This window comes from Dermacentor andersoni, chromosome 5 (assembly GCF_023375885.2).
Source record: "Dermacentor andersoni chromosome 5, qqDerAnde1_hic_scaffold, whole genome shotgun sequence".
NCBI classification, from domain to species: Eukaryota; Metazoa; Arthropoda; class Arachnida; order Ixodida; family Ixodidae; genus Dermacentor; species Dermacentor andersoni.
Window position 1 is genome coordinate 45,255,938 of NC_092818.1, and position 14,709 is coordinate 45,270,646.

The 14,709-nt window shown below is 47.8% G+C and overlaps 1 protein-coding gene across 1 annotated transcript in view; it reads left to right on the forward strand.

Annotated features, from left to right (window-relative positions):
- LOC126530096 (venom metalloproteinase BumaMPs1-like) overlaps positions 1–14,709 on the forward strand; it is a 114,165-nt gene that overhangs the window by 62,692 nt on the left and 36,764 nt on the right. The window contains exon 10 of the mRNA XM_055070187.2: positions 6,197–6,305. Coding sequence (XP_054926162.2) covers positions 6,197–6,305 — 109 coding nt within the window. The remainder of the gene's footprint in view (positions 1–6,196; positions 6,306–14,709) is intronic.

Below are 14,709 nucleotides of genomic sequence, written 5' to 3' on the forward strand. Positions count from 1 at the left end.
GCTCTTCTTCTCCGTCCTTTAACAGTCATTTTTCGCTAGAAAACGACATTGTGCAGCTTCTAGAGGTGAATATGCACTGTCCACCTTGGCCCACAATGCTCAGCTGCCCTGACATGCCCACCAGAACATTCTTCAAGTATACGTCGATGGCGTCCTTGTCAAAGCTTTGGTTGATACTGGGGCGCTGGTTTCTGGCATGAGTGTCAGTTTTCGTCGTCGTATGAACAAGATCCTTACGCCTGCCACAACCCGAGACGTACGTGTCGCTGATGTTGCGATGGTGGCTAATGTTAGGATGTGAACAGCTCGAGTTACCCTTGTCGGTCATCAGGTGGTTGTTATTTTTACGGTCGTCGTCCAGTGTCCTCACAACCTCACCTTTGCGCTTTATTTTCTTTCTGCCAATTCCAATCTGATTAATTGCCCCGCCGGCGTCCTCCACCTTGAACTACCTCGCCTCTATGAGCCAACCGCCTCCTATGAGTCAACCTCCTCCGTCTAGCTTACATTGCAGTGACTTTGTTCACCTACTATCTAATATCATGAAGTGAGTCGAATTGTCCTGTTCGCAAGCTGTTTCAGATGGCGACTACTAGTGACGCCTCTTGCTTAGGTCCTGCTCATGGTCATGCATGACTGAGCAAGTCATACATGTCATGCATTTGTTCAGGTAATCTTTCCTTATTTTCCATACTTTCCGTAATTTCTATCCCTACTCGCTGTAAGTGCTGTTTAAGCTTAATTAAAATGTCGAGTGCACTTAGCAGCTTTCACGCTCACCTGCTTGCGTGCCTACATCTGGTATGGAGCTACCATGTTAGAACTGTTTGGAAATAGTTCTACACATTGCTACATACCGCGTTCTTGCGCTCCGTTAGCTTTGCACTGCTTTCTAGCATAAATTAGAGCTTTGTCCTTCCGGTTCACCTAAGTCACCCCCAATGGCCCGGCCCTCGATGTAACGCATGACTTGTTTTCGCAATCATTTATTGCACGGCTGTCTCCTGCGCGAAGTGTACAAACCATGTATGACTAATGACACCCTCTAGGTGACAGGTGCGTTTGACGTAGCGAATTAAAAGGCATAACATTAGAGCGGGGAGTCTAGGTGCACATCAGAGTGGGGAGTCTAGATGCACCAGTAAGCACATGGATGTGTCTCAGTGAGTACGCGGCTTCTGGTTTTTAGACATGTAGGATCCTCTGGCCTGGTATCCTGTGCCATAAGGTGGCCTCGCCGCCTACAGGGTTATCTGGCTAAACTATCACGGTTGCTCGGTTGCTATAGTCAGAAGTTCAAACCCTCGGGTCTTTTAAAGTATCCCCTATGAAGTGTTTCATTCGTAGCTATGTGACTGAGGCGGCGGCATGATGCATAGGTAGAACACTGGGCCACTAATCAGAAGGTCGCAAGCTCGAATCCTCCTCCAGTACACCACACCTCCAGGCCTGTAGTGCCGCCTGACATTGGCAAAAAATGCTGAGAGCCAGTTGGGCTATGCTAGTCCTGATGCAACAAAATTAGGAAGGCCCACTAAGCTTCAACAGAAGACACTCGCTCACCAGAACATAAATTGGCCACCGTGCTGTAGTATTCGGCCACGACGTCCCTAATGACTCATGACTCCTGCAATTAACCACGGCCCTCTGTCCCCCAGCAGCTTCGCAACACCTGACCACGGTGGCGGTCAGACCTGCAACGCAGCATTGGGTGCTAAGAAGCTCTGAACCCGGACAGACCGCCACTGGAAACTGAACCTGGCAACGTTCAACACGCGAGCCCTCTCGAGTGAAGCTAGCTTAGCAGAATTCCTTGAACTATTAGGCATTGTGTGGAATATTATTCGCCTTAGTGAGGCCAGCAGAACTGGTGAGGCTTATACAGTGCAGACTAATGGCCATGTCCTGTCCTACAGAGGACTGCCTGATAACAAGCAATACGGGGTAGAATCTATAATTTATAAGACCATAGTGGGCAACATTGACGAACTCTACAGCAACAATGAAAGAGCAATAGTAGTAGTAATAAAGCTAAATAGGAGACATAGAATAAAGGCATTACAAGCCTAAGCCCCAACCTCCAGTCACGGTGTTGAAGAAATAGAGCAGCTTTATGAAGATGTTGAGTTAGTGAGGAGAAAAGTGTAAACTCAGTATACTGTAGTCATGAGTGACTTAGTGCAAACGCGGGAGAAAAGCAGGCAAGTGAACAAACAATTGGCAATTGCGGCATCTATTCTAGGAACACTAGAGGAGAGATGTCGATAAAACCCCCGGAAAGGAATAAGGTCCGAATAATGAATAGCTTCCTCAGGAAGCGTAGCAACAGAAAGTTGATCTAGAAAAGCTCTAATGGAGAAACAATAAATGAAATAGATTTGATACTTTCTGCAGATCCTAGAACAGTGCAAGATGTGGTATTGTTGGTTAGTGAGGGCTACGATTTCACTTTCGTTAACATTGGTTAGTGAGGTCTAGGATTTAACTCTGTATGAAGAGAGAAAGAATAAAATTAGTCAAGACCAAACAAGCCAACCTAGACGCAGTAAGGACAAAAGCAGAGCAATTCAAGCTGGCGTTGCAAAAAGATATGCAGCCAGTTGTGCAGCCATACAACAGAGAGATGAAGATGACATATAAGTAATGAATAAAACCGCCACTAGCCTCGCCTCAGAAGCAGCAACTGAAGCGGGAGGTAAGGCGTCAAAGCAATCAGTAGGTAACCTCTCCCAAGTAACAAACAACCTAATAAAGAAACAGCAAAGAATGAAGGTGTTCAGCTTAAGAGATCCGATAGAATTCGCGGAACTATGAAAATTGTTCAAGAAGGAGAAAGTTAGGAATATTTGAAATTATAACCTGAGAAAGACAGGTAGTTGTACAAATTGGACGCAGCATGCAGTCAGTGAGAAGAAAAGTTAGCATGAGACAAGCCAAGATGTATGCACTGAAGGATAAGTAGGACAATATCATCAGCAATTTTGAATACATAGTAATACCAGCGAAATAATTCTGTACTTACCTGCACAGTGCCTAGAGCAGCCACGCTACCTCCATTCGATGTAGTAAAGAACAGCATACAGAGGATCCTTCTATAACTAGCTATGAAATTAGGAGGGCCTTACCACACATTAAGGGAAGAAAAACGGCAAGAGAAGATGGAGTCGATTTAATCAAAGATGCAGCAGATATCATGCTTGGAAATCATACGGACCATTACACGAAACGTGTCACGACTTCGATACTTCTGGAGAACTGGAACAATGCCAACATTATACTGATGCACAAAAAGGAAAACGTTACACAGTTGAAAAAATATAGGACGATTGGGTCTCTTTAGGCAGGGCGCGAGCGCCCCCGTATGGAGATCGGATACTGCGAATGGAGCCGCTCCCCGCAGCTGGTGCAGCCGACGAGCTGTCGCCGACTGCGTCGGTGACGTCAGACTCTTCGTCCAGGGCCGCTATTTTGTAGCGATGCCTTATGCCTTAGTCTATGCTATTCTTATCATCCACCACACACGGCCGCCTGATCCCGTTGATAATGTGGGCAGACCGTCGCTCTGACCACTGGCCAAGCGCGAAAAGCCTGAAAAGGCATAGAATCGAAAAAGGCATCGCTACAAAATACCAGCCCAGATGTGCCTTCCTTGCTCTTTGTCGGCGTCTTCGGCGTCGGCGTTGTATGACGTATGGGATTAGATATCGCTTTTGGCACGTTCGGTCTCCGTTGACGTGGGACCCGCCGTACTACTCGCACTTGAGGATTCATTGACGTCCTTCTTCGTCGTCCGCTTTTGCTTTTCCGCAACCACTGCATTTACTTCTCTATTCCACGCTGCTGATTCAAATGTCGGCTCGGTGGCCTACGTGGCCGCAAGCATGGCAGACGTCGACGGGGCGTCGGTGTAGAACACATGGCAGCAAGGCCGTGCCGCATATAACGTGGTTGGGTACATGTACGCCTCTGAATAAAATCGCCACTACGTGGGAGTTCCTGATTCGTGTGGCTTCTAGTGCCGTGGGATTTCTTTCGTTCACAATAATCTTTTTAAGCGTTACTTCGGCGTTAGAGGGGTCGATGTGCCTTATTACGCCTTTTCCCGTACCATTAGGGGCGGCGATGTACACCAAAACTTCGTAGGCGCCGTACTTGGTATGTATTTTATTCAGTCTCGCCAAGGCCCTCGTATTACAGGTGTGCGCGGTGGAGATGAATAAAGTCTTCTGTACCCTATTTGGCACACGGTGCCTTCCTTCGCTTGGTGCTCAGGCAGGGCCGCCGCCATGGCCAGGGGTTGAGCGAGCAACACTACGTCGGCTTTGAATACGCCGAGGCCTCCCTTGGGGCGCACGATAATATTGATATCTTTCTTGGGAAGCTTCGGAAGTTGCGAAGCTGCAGTTACTTGCGAGAAGAGACTTTTAGCCGGCACCTTGGTAGTGTGGTAGTCAGCCACACTACCACGATGCCACGTTGATCATCTCGTAATGGCGGCCTCTTTGTCTCCTGCTTTTTACGGTTGCTGAGGGAGGTGATCCAGCCCGTACCGCTAAGATCTTCCTGGGTTAAGTCAATCCCTTCAACGGTTACGACTACGGGCATGGCTTTGCTTTCGATGAACGCAAGTGTAGTCGCTTCAGGCGCGCACAGAGACGGTAAAACGAAAGCGCGGGGCTAAACTTAGGCCTGCCTGCGCCGCCGCGCCGAGAGCAGGCTGCGCACGTTAGGGCTAGCTCAGTCTCAGCATATGAGCATATGAGTCTCAGCATATGAGGAACATTTCAGCTACCGATAAAACTCTGGTATCGGCGGATGCCTTCAAACTTGGCGGTTCCCCGATAAGGTATATATTTTCAGGGTTCTTCGTGGAAAGGCGCCCGAGAGCATTTAAGAACGCGGGGGCCGACGTGTATACGTCCCCACTGTTCGGCACGGCTTGTTCTTCCAATCAGGTGTAGAATTTATAATTTTTCAACTCTTCTTGTATACATCTCCGTAAACTTCTTTTCCTTCCTCAAAGCTTCCTTCACTGCGTTGTAACGCTACCTGTGCATCTGCTGCATGGAGTCCTACCTGTTATAATAATATGCGATTGCAGTGCAAAACGTGCACATACCGACGCTGCGCTTCGTGCATGTCACATCGCGTTTCTCCTCGCGCCCTCGGGTCTGTTTAGATATAGGGCAATTTTCCGCTGCATGCTAGCAAGTGCTGGGGTGGCTCAGGACGAACTGCACACATGCTGCGCACTCCAATGAAGGTTCAAAATTCGGGCTAACAAACACAAGCGTCCAGACGCAAATTCCATTCAGAAACTGGATCAAAGGTTCCAACCACGCTGTGCATTTGAGTAGCCTTTTGTCGAAAGACACAGACCTTGTCGAGGAAGGTGGCTCGGCAGATCTGTCGATCATTCAGCTTCTCCAAAGTGAATGGAATCCTAATAACATAAACAAATCATATGTTGTACTACTGGCTGTCTTTTTGAATAGAGAGAATCGGATACCATTAGATGTGAAGGGAAGGACCTTTTCTGATAGTTCTTTGTAAAATTGTTCGTGTTTTTCCTAATGTAATGTACCAACTTTCGAATGGCACTACTGATAATTCTATGCAATAAAGAAGAAAAAACATCGCTGTCGTGGCTCGGTGGTAGGGCAGCTGACACTCTTGCAGCGGGCCCGGGTTAGATTCCGGCGGCAACTTGGTATTTTTCTTTCTGATTGCCGGCGATAGCTGTTACGGACAGCAGCGCGGGTGGTGGCGGACACCATCGCCAGCCGAAACAACTATTGGAATGAGCCCATAAAAGCTGAAGCCGTAGTACGTAAGCGCGAAACGTAATCAGGTGTTATCAAAGATTTTTAAACGAATAAAATATTTAATTTGCCAGAATTTGGTTCTCATATTATGTGTTCGGCAAATGATGGCATGCACGTGTGCTGTGCCAGTTGTATTCGGGGAGATGCTCATTTTCAAATTACTCTTTAAACATAATAATAATGACTATATTGCTGCGCCAGCAAAAAGTGGCAAATTTCATTTTTAAGAATAAGTTACTGAACATAACTTATACATAAATCTGTTTTACAATCCTTTCGCAAATGTTTTGTTATATTTGCAATAATTGAAGCCTGCAACATTGTTGGATAAAGATGGAAACAAGAACACTAACTGGCGCTTCCTTTACCAGGGTACTCGTATGTGGGAGGATTTTGCCAAAATAGTAAAGTAGGCATGAGCGAAGACCCCCCAGGGAGTTACTATGGCGTCCAGGTGTTCTCTCATGAAGTTGGACATTCGTAAGTTTTCAACGTTCCTTTTTTTAGTCTCTACTGCAACGTCAACAGCGCAGGTGGATACGCACAGATCTGAAGCCGATGAAATGCTGAGCGCTATGCATTTGCGTTTGCTAAAGAAGGATGTTTCGCCCGAAAGTCGAAACATTGATTGGGATGGAAAATTAGTATACAGTTCTACGAAGTAACCTTACTAGCTTTATCGGCCATATCAACTCGGTAACATTCCTTTACTAACTGAATTAACAGGCATGGTGTCAGCGCGCACAAGCAAGCATGGACACTCCACGCTCGATGAGTGCAGTCACTCGCTTTCAAAACGCTGGTGCGAGCAAGCGCGGCAGCAGCAGCGAGCGAAGAGACCTTCGTGCGGTCTATCACTTCAATGCAAGAGGGGCGAGAACGAGGCGCGCACAAAGGTAGGAGCCGCCTGCAAATCCCTTCCGAGATGCGGCACGCGCGACTCCGCGTGGCCGTGCAAAGTGCGCACTTGTTTGCAGAGTCCAAGCCGCATCCCTCCGTTCCACGCGGCCTCCCCGCTTTCCTCCATATAGGGCTAGGGACGCGCGCCGAGACGTCGGTGCGCCGCCGCCGATGTTTATTGTCGGCGAGATCGGCGCGCCGTTGAAATAGGCATCAAGATTCCTGTTTTTAAATCAGTCCAGCTTCGTTGCCGATTTCGTGTTGATTAATTTGTTTGCCTGTCTCAAGCATGGGATCCTGTCAAACAGGGGAGCAATGAATAACACAATACAAACAAATGTAACCCTACTCTGCACGCGTCTGCGCATGCGTGCCGTCACAAGCCAGTGCAATGTGGTATTCCGAAACTCCTCCTCCAAAAGCGTAATATGGCGCAACGAGAAGAAACTGCGGCCTCGGAAGGTCGGCATCACGGCTTCAAGTTCGTGGGCACTGTAGTTGCGGGTAGAATCCGCGATATGCCTGATGGCAGCATCAATTCGAGAGATGCAACTTGTAGCATGCAAGATGGAAATTACTTGCACCGATGTGTTTAAGATGTCAGTTGGAAGTTTTCGCATTATTTCGGCCGTTGCGTTCGGAGTTTTTCTACATTTATACATGTAAAAAAATGCTTTTACATGCCTATTCCATGGTGCTGTTTTTTTGTAGCATTCATATAAAGAACTGAGTGCAACTGACACCGATAGCTGCAATGAAGTATAATGTAGATCTGACGTGCAGGCTAAAAAGGAACTCTTTGTTTTTCGGAAATAATAGTGCATCGAAGCAATGACTGCATTTCTACTAATCCAAACTTTGTTCATTCAACCTGGTCATGAAGAGTTAACAAATTGAGCAAATTTATTTTATACCGCATCATCAGAAGTCTGAGCTGAAAAAACAATTTCACCTGCTACACAAAAAAACTAAAACATTTTGATTCTTTTTTTCTGCATCAAAAAAAAAAAAATGACGTTATAAAGAAAGTTACATAGGCAAAGGGTAATTACTATTCAGTAAAAGTGATATCGCCCAAAGTGCAGTCGGAAAAGTGCATTATAACATCTGCTGTTTGGTTGGTAGCTTAAGCGCTGAACCCAGCAAAAGTTGGCCATAGAAGAGGTGCGTTTTTTTTTCATCTTTTTTGACGTAAAGCACACTGTATAAACACAATTTCATTCAGAGGAAGTGGAAGCAAGGTTAACGCGTCTAGAGAGCGTCACGGGCTTCGTTGCTGTCTTAGGAATTCTAGAGGAATTCCCTGACTTTTTGCTCAATCGAAAAATATCTCATATAAACCGAGACATTGCAAAGGAGAATACGATTGCGACTACGACGCATCAGCAATACTCTGCATATTCATGTATTAAGGAATGTATCAAAACACTCAACATAGACGCTTTTAGATATGTGCCGCTGTATTCGGTGTTCTCAGCCAGTAGTATGAGAGGGCCAGAATTTCAACCAGTTTAGCAAAGAAGGACGTAGCGAAAGGGCTTTTTAAGTATGTTGTTTCGGTTACCAGGCCACCGGCGCCACCGCCGCCAACGAAATATGTCCATGTGCCACCGCCGATGACGCCGCCGTTACCGACTGGAAACGACCACTACGCCGCTACCGAGCAAAGCCGACAAGGCGCACACTTCTATATATGGCACGCGAGATTTAGCCGCAGTCGTCAGCTCCCCTTGCGCCCGATCGCGAAATGCGCAGTTGCCGCCGGAGCGCAACGCCGGCCCCGCTCCCCCCCTGCCATCCCCCTTCGGCGTTTCGCGCGACGGAAGACGGCGCGTTTGCTCTCCGCTTTCTTCATTGGCGCGCGCCTGATTGAAGCACGCTCCTCGGCTTCCCTCGCGTGCTCTCACTCGCACATATAGCATGCGACGTGCGGCGACGGTGTTATCGTGCTTGAATTTTACGTGGAACATCACGGCGACGGCGAAGGCATAAATGCGCCTGGAGATTTCATGTAATTGCAATCGCAATACAACAACCGCATGGTGAGTGACGCAAGCATGAAATATTATCGGAAAAATAAGTCGCAGAGAAATATAGAACAAAAGCCATCCATCTATGCTTAGTTTTCCCATTCAACATTCTCACCGCTTAATTGGATAATCTGCCAGGCAGCAGAGGCTTCATAAAAATAAACAGCTACTGTCGTCATCCTGACACTAGCACAAATGTAAATAAGAAGAGCGGGGATTTTGGCTAGCTTGTTTTCCATAAAATTAAGTGGTGCAGCGCGGAACAGCTTCGCGCTGCCTAACATAACACTATAGCACGAAGCCGAACTGATTTCAAATTGGTATCTCAGAAACCTTCGCAGTGTAAAAAGAAATTGTCGTCGTCTGAGGACGAAGCCTTCGGTCAACAACTTTCCCAGGTGGACGCTTTGCCTTGAACTAAAGAGGAAAATATAACTGGTCTCCCCCACCAGTGAGTGGAGCCAATTATTCAAGAACTCTAAGCACAGAGTCACTCCCTGTTGCAAAGAATTTTGCGGCAATCCGCAATGCGGTTGAACATTATTGATAGGAAAGATTGTCGTCCGCTAATAATAGGACGGCTGTGTTGCTCTCTGCTGCTGTCGTGGGATAACAATTATATTTTTCATAAAATATCCTCCAGCATATGGAGCTCCACATGCCTGATTTCTCACGTTTAGTGTTCCAGTGCTTAGAGTTGTCGAATAACTTGACGTCGCCCTGCAGTGCAATGGCCTACTGATTGTTTTCACAAATGGGAAAGCAAGTAGCCCCCGTAGGTATTGGCGCATGGTTGGGTGTCTGGACCATGACTTTTTTTGGAGCTGTCGCATTTTTTCTCTGAGACTGGTTTGGTTTTTCTCTGTAAGCTGTGGGCGTACTGTCGGGCGAACACAAAGTCAACAGCCAATTAAGCCAAGGAAAGCATAGAGGTAACTACCAGTGGTTGAAATTGAAAAGTAGAAAATAATAAAGGGGGGGGGGGAGGAAATGAAAGTAAGCGACAAGATAACGTCGCCAATGGGCACCGAATACACAACATTTCCATTATCCGTGCAGCGCACTACCGATTGTGTTACAGCGATAGCCATCTATCCGTACACTAACATCAGTATTTATGCGTACCATATCTAGCCCTGGGAGTTTTGGCCAGCGCCATTCAGAGCCATGGTGGACAGCCATGGCTATGTATCTATTTATCATTAACAACCACGAAGAACCCCAGTTTCCTATCTCTTCATTTATGTAAGGTGGGCAGCAATATTTCCTTTCAAGGATCAATGTAGGTGTGCTGGGACGCCGTAATACAAGAACAGGTGGGTAATATTGCAGTTTTCCTCTAAGCGCTGCAGCAAACCGGGCTGTTCAGAATAACCGCGCAGATCACTTTCCAAGTCGCAAGCAGCAGAGGGCCGTGAAAGGTAAATGAGAAGTCCGGCTTCACTAAGCTTGGTTGCTCATGGGCACAGTGTGGCGTGCAGGTAAGACTATAATCGTGGACATCCCGCGCTTTAATTGGCTTCTATGGCGGATATGAGAGGATCATAGATGGTGCCCGCGAAAATGCGCAGGTTGTAAGTATCGGAGGAGATTTTTGTGTAATATCTGTACAATCATGACTGAAAAACTTGCTCGAGGATTCCTGTAACACTGACGACGGCTGCAGCTTTAGCCAGTCGTTCTGTTTGATGTGTAATAGAACGCCTCTATGAGGATTCCAATTTGCGGCAATGCCATACTATAACTCATCCATCATGTCAACTGTACATCATGCAGAAATTTTCGATTAAATTTCCGCGGTGGTCTTGTGTTGAATATCCGCATAGTATGCGGGTGTATTGGCTACAAGTCCCGGCAGCCCCACGGCTCTTCTCTTACCGTAGAAACAGTATTCGCTGTGGCTTTTAGAGGCAGCCCAGAGCTGGCATCGTGTACCTCAAGCTAAAATACAGAAAGGAGGAAGAAAGGAAGAGCAGTGAGGTTAAATAAGCTTTGTGTAGTTCACTACACTATGCATGGGGAGGGGAGGGAAACAGAGAGAGAGAAGAGAGCTCAATTTCTACGCCTGCACTAGGAAACGCCCAGCGTTTGCACTCTCCGGCAATAAAGCATATCGCCTTCATCTACTGCAGAACATGTCTTGTGGCTCTCTTGACTAATGAGCTGCAATAGATCTTCGCCGGATTTTTACTTCGGTAACTGGTCATTGGTATAGTCTGTTCATCGAAGTGAGTATTGCTGTAGAGGAGGTTATCTATATTCGTTCAACAGCTGCACTGAGGACGCATAGTGGCTGAGTCTGCCAATACAAAGAGTGGCAAGTGCTGCTTCAACCAACAACCGGTACAGGAGAGTTCCGCCAGATGAGGAAAAAATTTAGGTGTAGCCGCGATTTTATTCATGGATAGAGGCTGTACAAATGACCATTAAAATCCCGCTGGGCGTTGCTTTCAGACGACGTGACATTACGCGCAATAAGCACGTGTTCCACTAGAGTTGCCACCGTGTACCTACCGCTAAGTGTAAAGAACGTGTACCGAGAAGCGCACTCATGGCCATGTGCTCGGCCATTACCGGGTCTTCACGCTTAGAATGCTATGGATATCAACAACTCCTCAAATTCTAAAGGGCCCTGATGGTGCTTTGGAGTGCTGCATGGAAAGCAGCCGCAACTGAAGCTGTCCAGACCCCGCCAAGATTGATAAATTTGCACCTCTGCTCTTTGATGCTTGTCTCCTCGACAAATCTGTCGAAGTCTCCTGAAACGCCAGATGTCTGTGTTAATACTTGTGCGAACTGTTTTAAGAATAGGCAAGGGGCCACGCATTGCCGACGCCCTTGATTTCTGTGGATGAAAAGGACTAGAAGGACCGCGTTCGTAACGCCTGATGATGTACGTCTCTTCAAAGATATGCCATTCGTTTTATGCAGCGCCCCACGAACGCGCGATCGTATGATGGACCCTTTGCTTCAAAGGTTCGAATGGTCAACATGCCTGTGCTCCCAACGCGACGTTCTTGTATTGTCTCCTACATTTGGGACACACCTTGAGCGCTTATCCCCTATCGTTCAAGTCTTCCGAAAGGCTTGGCACCAACTAAATTAATCGAAGCGTCGCACCGGTCACCGGCAGATTACAGTGCTGGGTCACCTCGCCGACGCTTCCGAAATTCAACCGGACCCAAAGAAATTGCGTGCCATTACGACGTTTCTTGCACCTCAGTCTGCCAAAGACGTCCGAATTTTTGTAGGGCTGTCCTCCTACTTCTCGAAGACGTGCTTGCCGGTAATTCGGTTTAGATGACGATAATCTACGCAAGAACGCCATTTGCCGTCTTTTTTTTTTAAATGAGCCCTACAGGCGACGGCGATAGACTCGACGAGGGTTCAACAATGCCTTTGGCAAGCTTCTTATTCACATCATCATGAATTATCTTACGCTCTGATGCAGAATGCGATATGGCCGGCAATGAATGGGAATAGCATCACGAGTAATTATGTGATGCTGTACAAGTCTGACCCAATTGTCGATTGTTGAGCTCGAATATGTCGCTGTAGAAAACTAAAAGACGAATTAGAGTCAATAGAGCTGCTGCTCGTTCAGGCAGTAGGTCCGCAGCAATTACTGGGTTACATGCAGCGTCGAGGCAGATTGAATCCGGTGGACATGCTGAATAGGAGCAGACATCTACTGAAAATGGCGTGACTTGGTCATCTGTTATAGCACTCAACATGCAAATCCACTTGCCTTGGGGTAGAACTTGCTTTGTCAGGTCAAAACTGAGGACAGGGAGGCATCTACTGTTATCGGCAACAGTTGCGACGGAGTGGGGTCGCGACCAAAGAGGTCGTGTAATTCTCCTTGAAGGCACCCAAGCTAGACAGCTCGTCCTCCTGTGTCCGGAACTAGACACGCGGTGTTGCGCCCGAGAAAAATATTACATTTTCTAGCATTATGGTACGATGTAAGCGGTTCAGGCTAACACACTCGGACATGCTGAGTCAGTCTTCAAAGTCAGCATTATCTTGTTCGGAGAATGCGACAGGATCGCGGGGATTGGGAAACGTGATGTACGTTGTTGTTGGAATCACAGATGCAGACAAAGTGTCGTCACTGGGAGTTATGGTGGAAACCTCGACCATGCTGCTGATCGAGGTCGAGGTCGAAAACGGGGAAGGCCAACCTCGAAGAATATGTTGCGCGAACGTAGGATTAAACACTGAAGGATATTTACAATGTACATTTACAAAAGCAACTACAACGCTGGCCAGTTCCACCGAGAGCTGATGATGCCGATGATGATTGTGAAGATCTATCATGGCTTGCACCCACTACGCGATACCCAGGAGCAGCTTGTCTTCGACGGAGCGCCCGCGCATCGTCCAAAACAGAGAGAGAAAACATTTACTTGGGCCATCGAGGTCGTTGCTCTTGAGGTCGAGTGGGTGGTGTCCTCATTCCAGGACTCCACTCGCCATGGCTGCTCGACGTACTCGCTGGACGAGAGCTTCTTGTCCGCCGGGGTATCGCCTGTCAGCTGTACCTCCCACCGCTCAAATTATGTGCTAGGCGTCTTTAAATGGTCAGGTTTGCCCCCGCACCTCCACGATATGTGAAAGAGTGTAGGGCGTGTGTCGCCGCACCAGGGGCAAATGCCGAGATTTGTTTGTAGGTACATTTTGCTGTATCTCTGTAAGTTTGAGAATGTGTTAGTCTGAAGAAGTCTGAGAGCTACTGCCTCTTCAGTGCTGAGCTTTCTGTGAATGGGAGGATAAATCATCCGGTTGAGTCGCTGGAACTCGAGTCCGTCGCAGTAATTGGACGGCAGGGGCACAAAGGCAAGGGGTGGAGATTGATGAGACGATTGATTGTGCTCCGCTCAGTTGATTAGCGCTCGAGCTAAGGCGTTCACCCTTTCATTCCCTTCCAGTCCCGCGTGGCCCGACGTCCACGTGATTTGATGGGGTTCTTGCAGCCTCGGGCTTAGAATCTGAGCCGCCAGCAGCGGTGTTCGTGAGTTCGTAAAGTTAAGGCATGCCTGTTGCGAGTCGGTAAGGACATGAACTTCCCTGCCAACCCGGTCTTGCTTTATTACTAGCGCTGCAACTATGGTCTCGGCCGCAGCTGGAGTCTCTGCCCTGACGGAAGCCGCGAGAGTAAAGTTGTCTCCCGTTCACGGCGGCTACCACGAAGAGGCCCCCTACAGGGTACGCCGCCACGTCCACGTACGTTACGTACGGGTCACCCTTGAATTGTCGGCGCTGTTTGTCGACACAAGGCTTGCGTCATCCTTCATGGAGTTCATAACTCACGTGCTTCGGTATGGCGTTCGCTTTGATCTTGCCTCTTACATCGGGCGGAAGTGATCGTTGCCCATCGAATGCACGGAGCTCCGTTGCCGTTCCGGTCCGGTGGAGGATGGCTCTGCCCGCCACCGTGTTCTGTAGTCTGGCTTTTTGCGAAGTCATTAGCAGGTCCGATAGCTCAGCGAAGATGTTGTGGATAACGAGGGCCGCTAACTTCTCGTTTGAGGTGATGACAGAGAGACCCAGGGCCGTTTTGTACGCGCCTCTGATGATGGCAAAGACTTGTTCTTAGTCGCGTTTGTTTAGCGAGTGGTAGTGATACGGCATGCTACACGTTACTCTGCTGATCACCAGAGCCTGGACGAGGCGAAGCGTGTCCTCTTCTGGCATGCCCTTGCGGCTTCTTGTTATTCGTTTGATAATCCGCGAGATCTGGTTGGTGGCGGACCTTAGGGTTTGGATGGTGTGGGAGGCTTTCAGGTTGCTCTGGATTCAAATACCCAGAATCCTAGTCTTATTGCTTTCCATCCAAAGAAACACGCGATATGTATGTTGCGATAATAAATTGCTTCCTTTATTTAATTTTTAAGGTCTAGCTGTTGGCAATGCCTCTCTGAGCATTTGCATTTTCTTGGCAAATCTTGCAA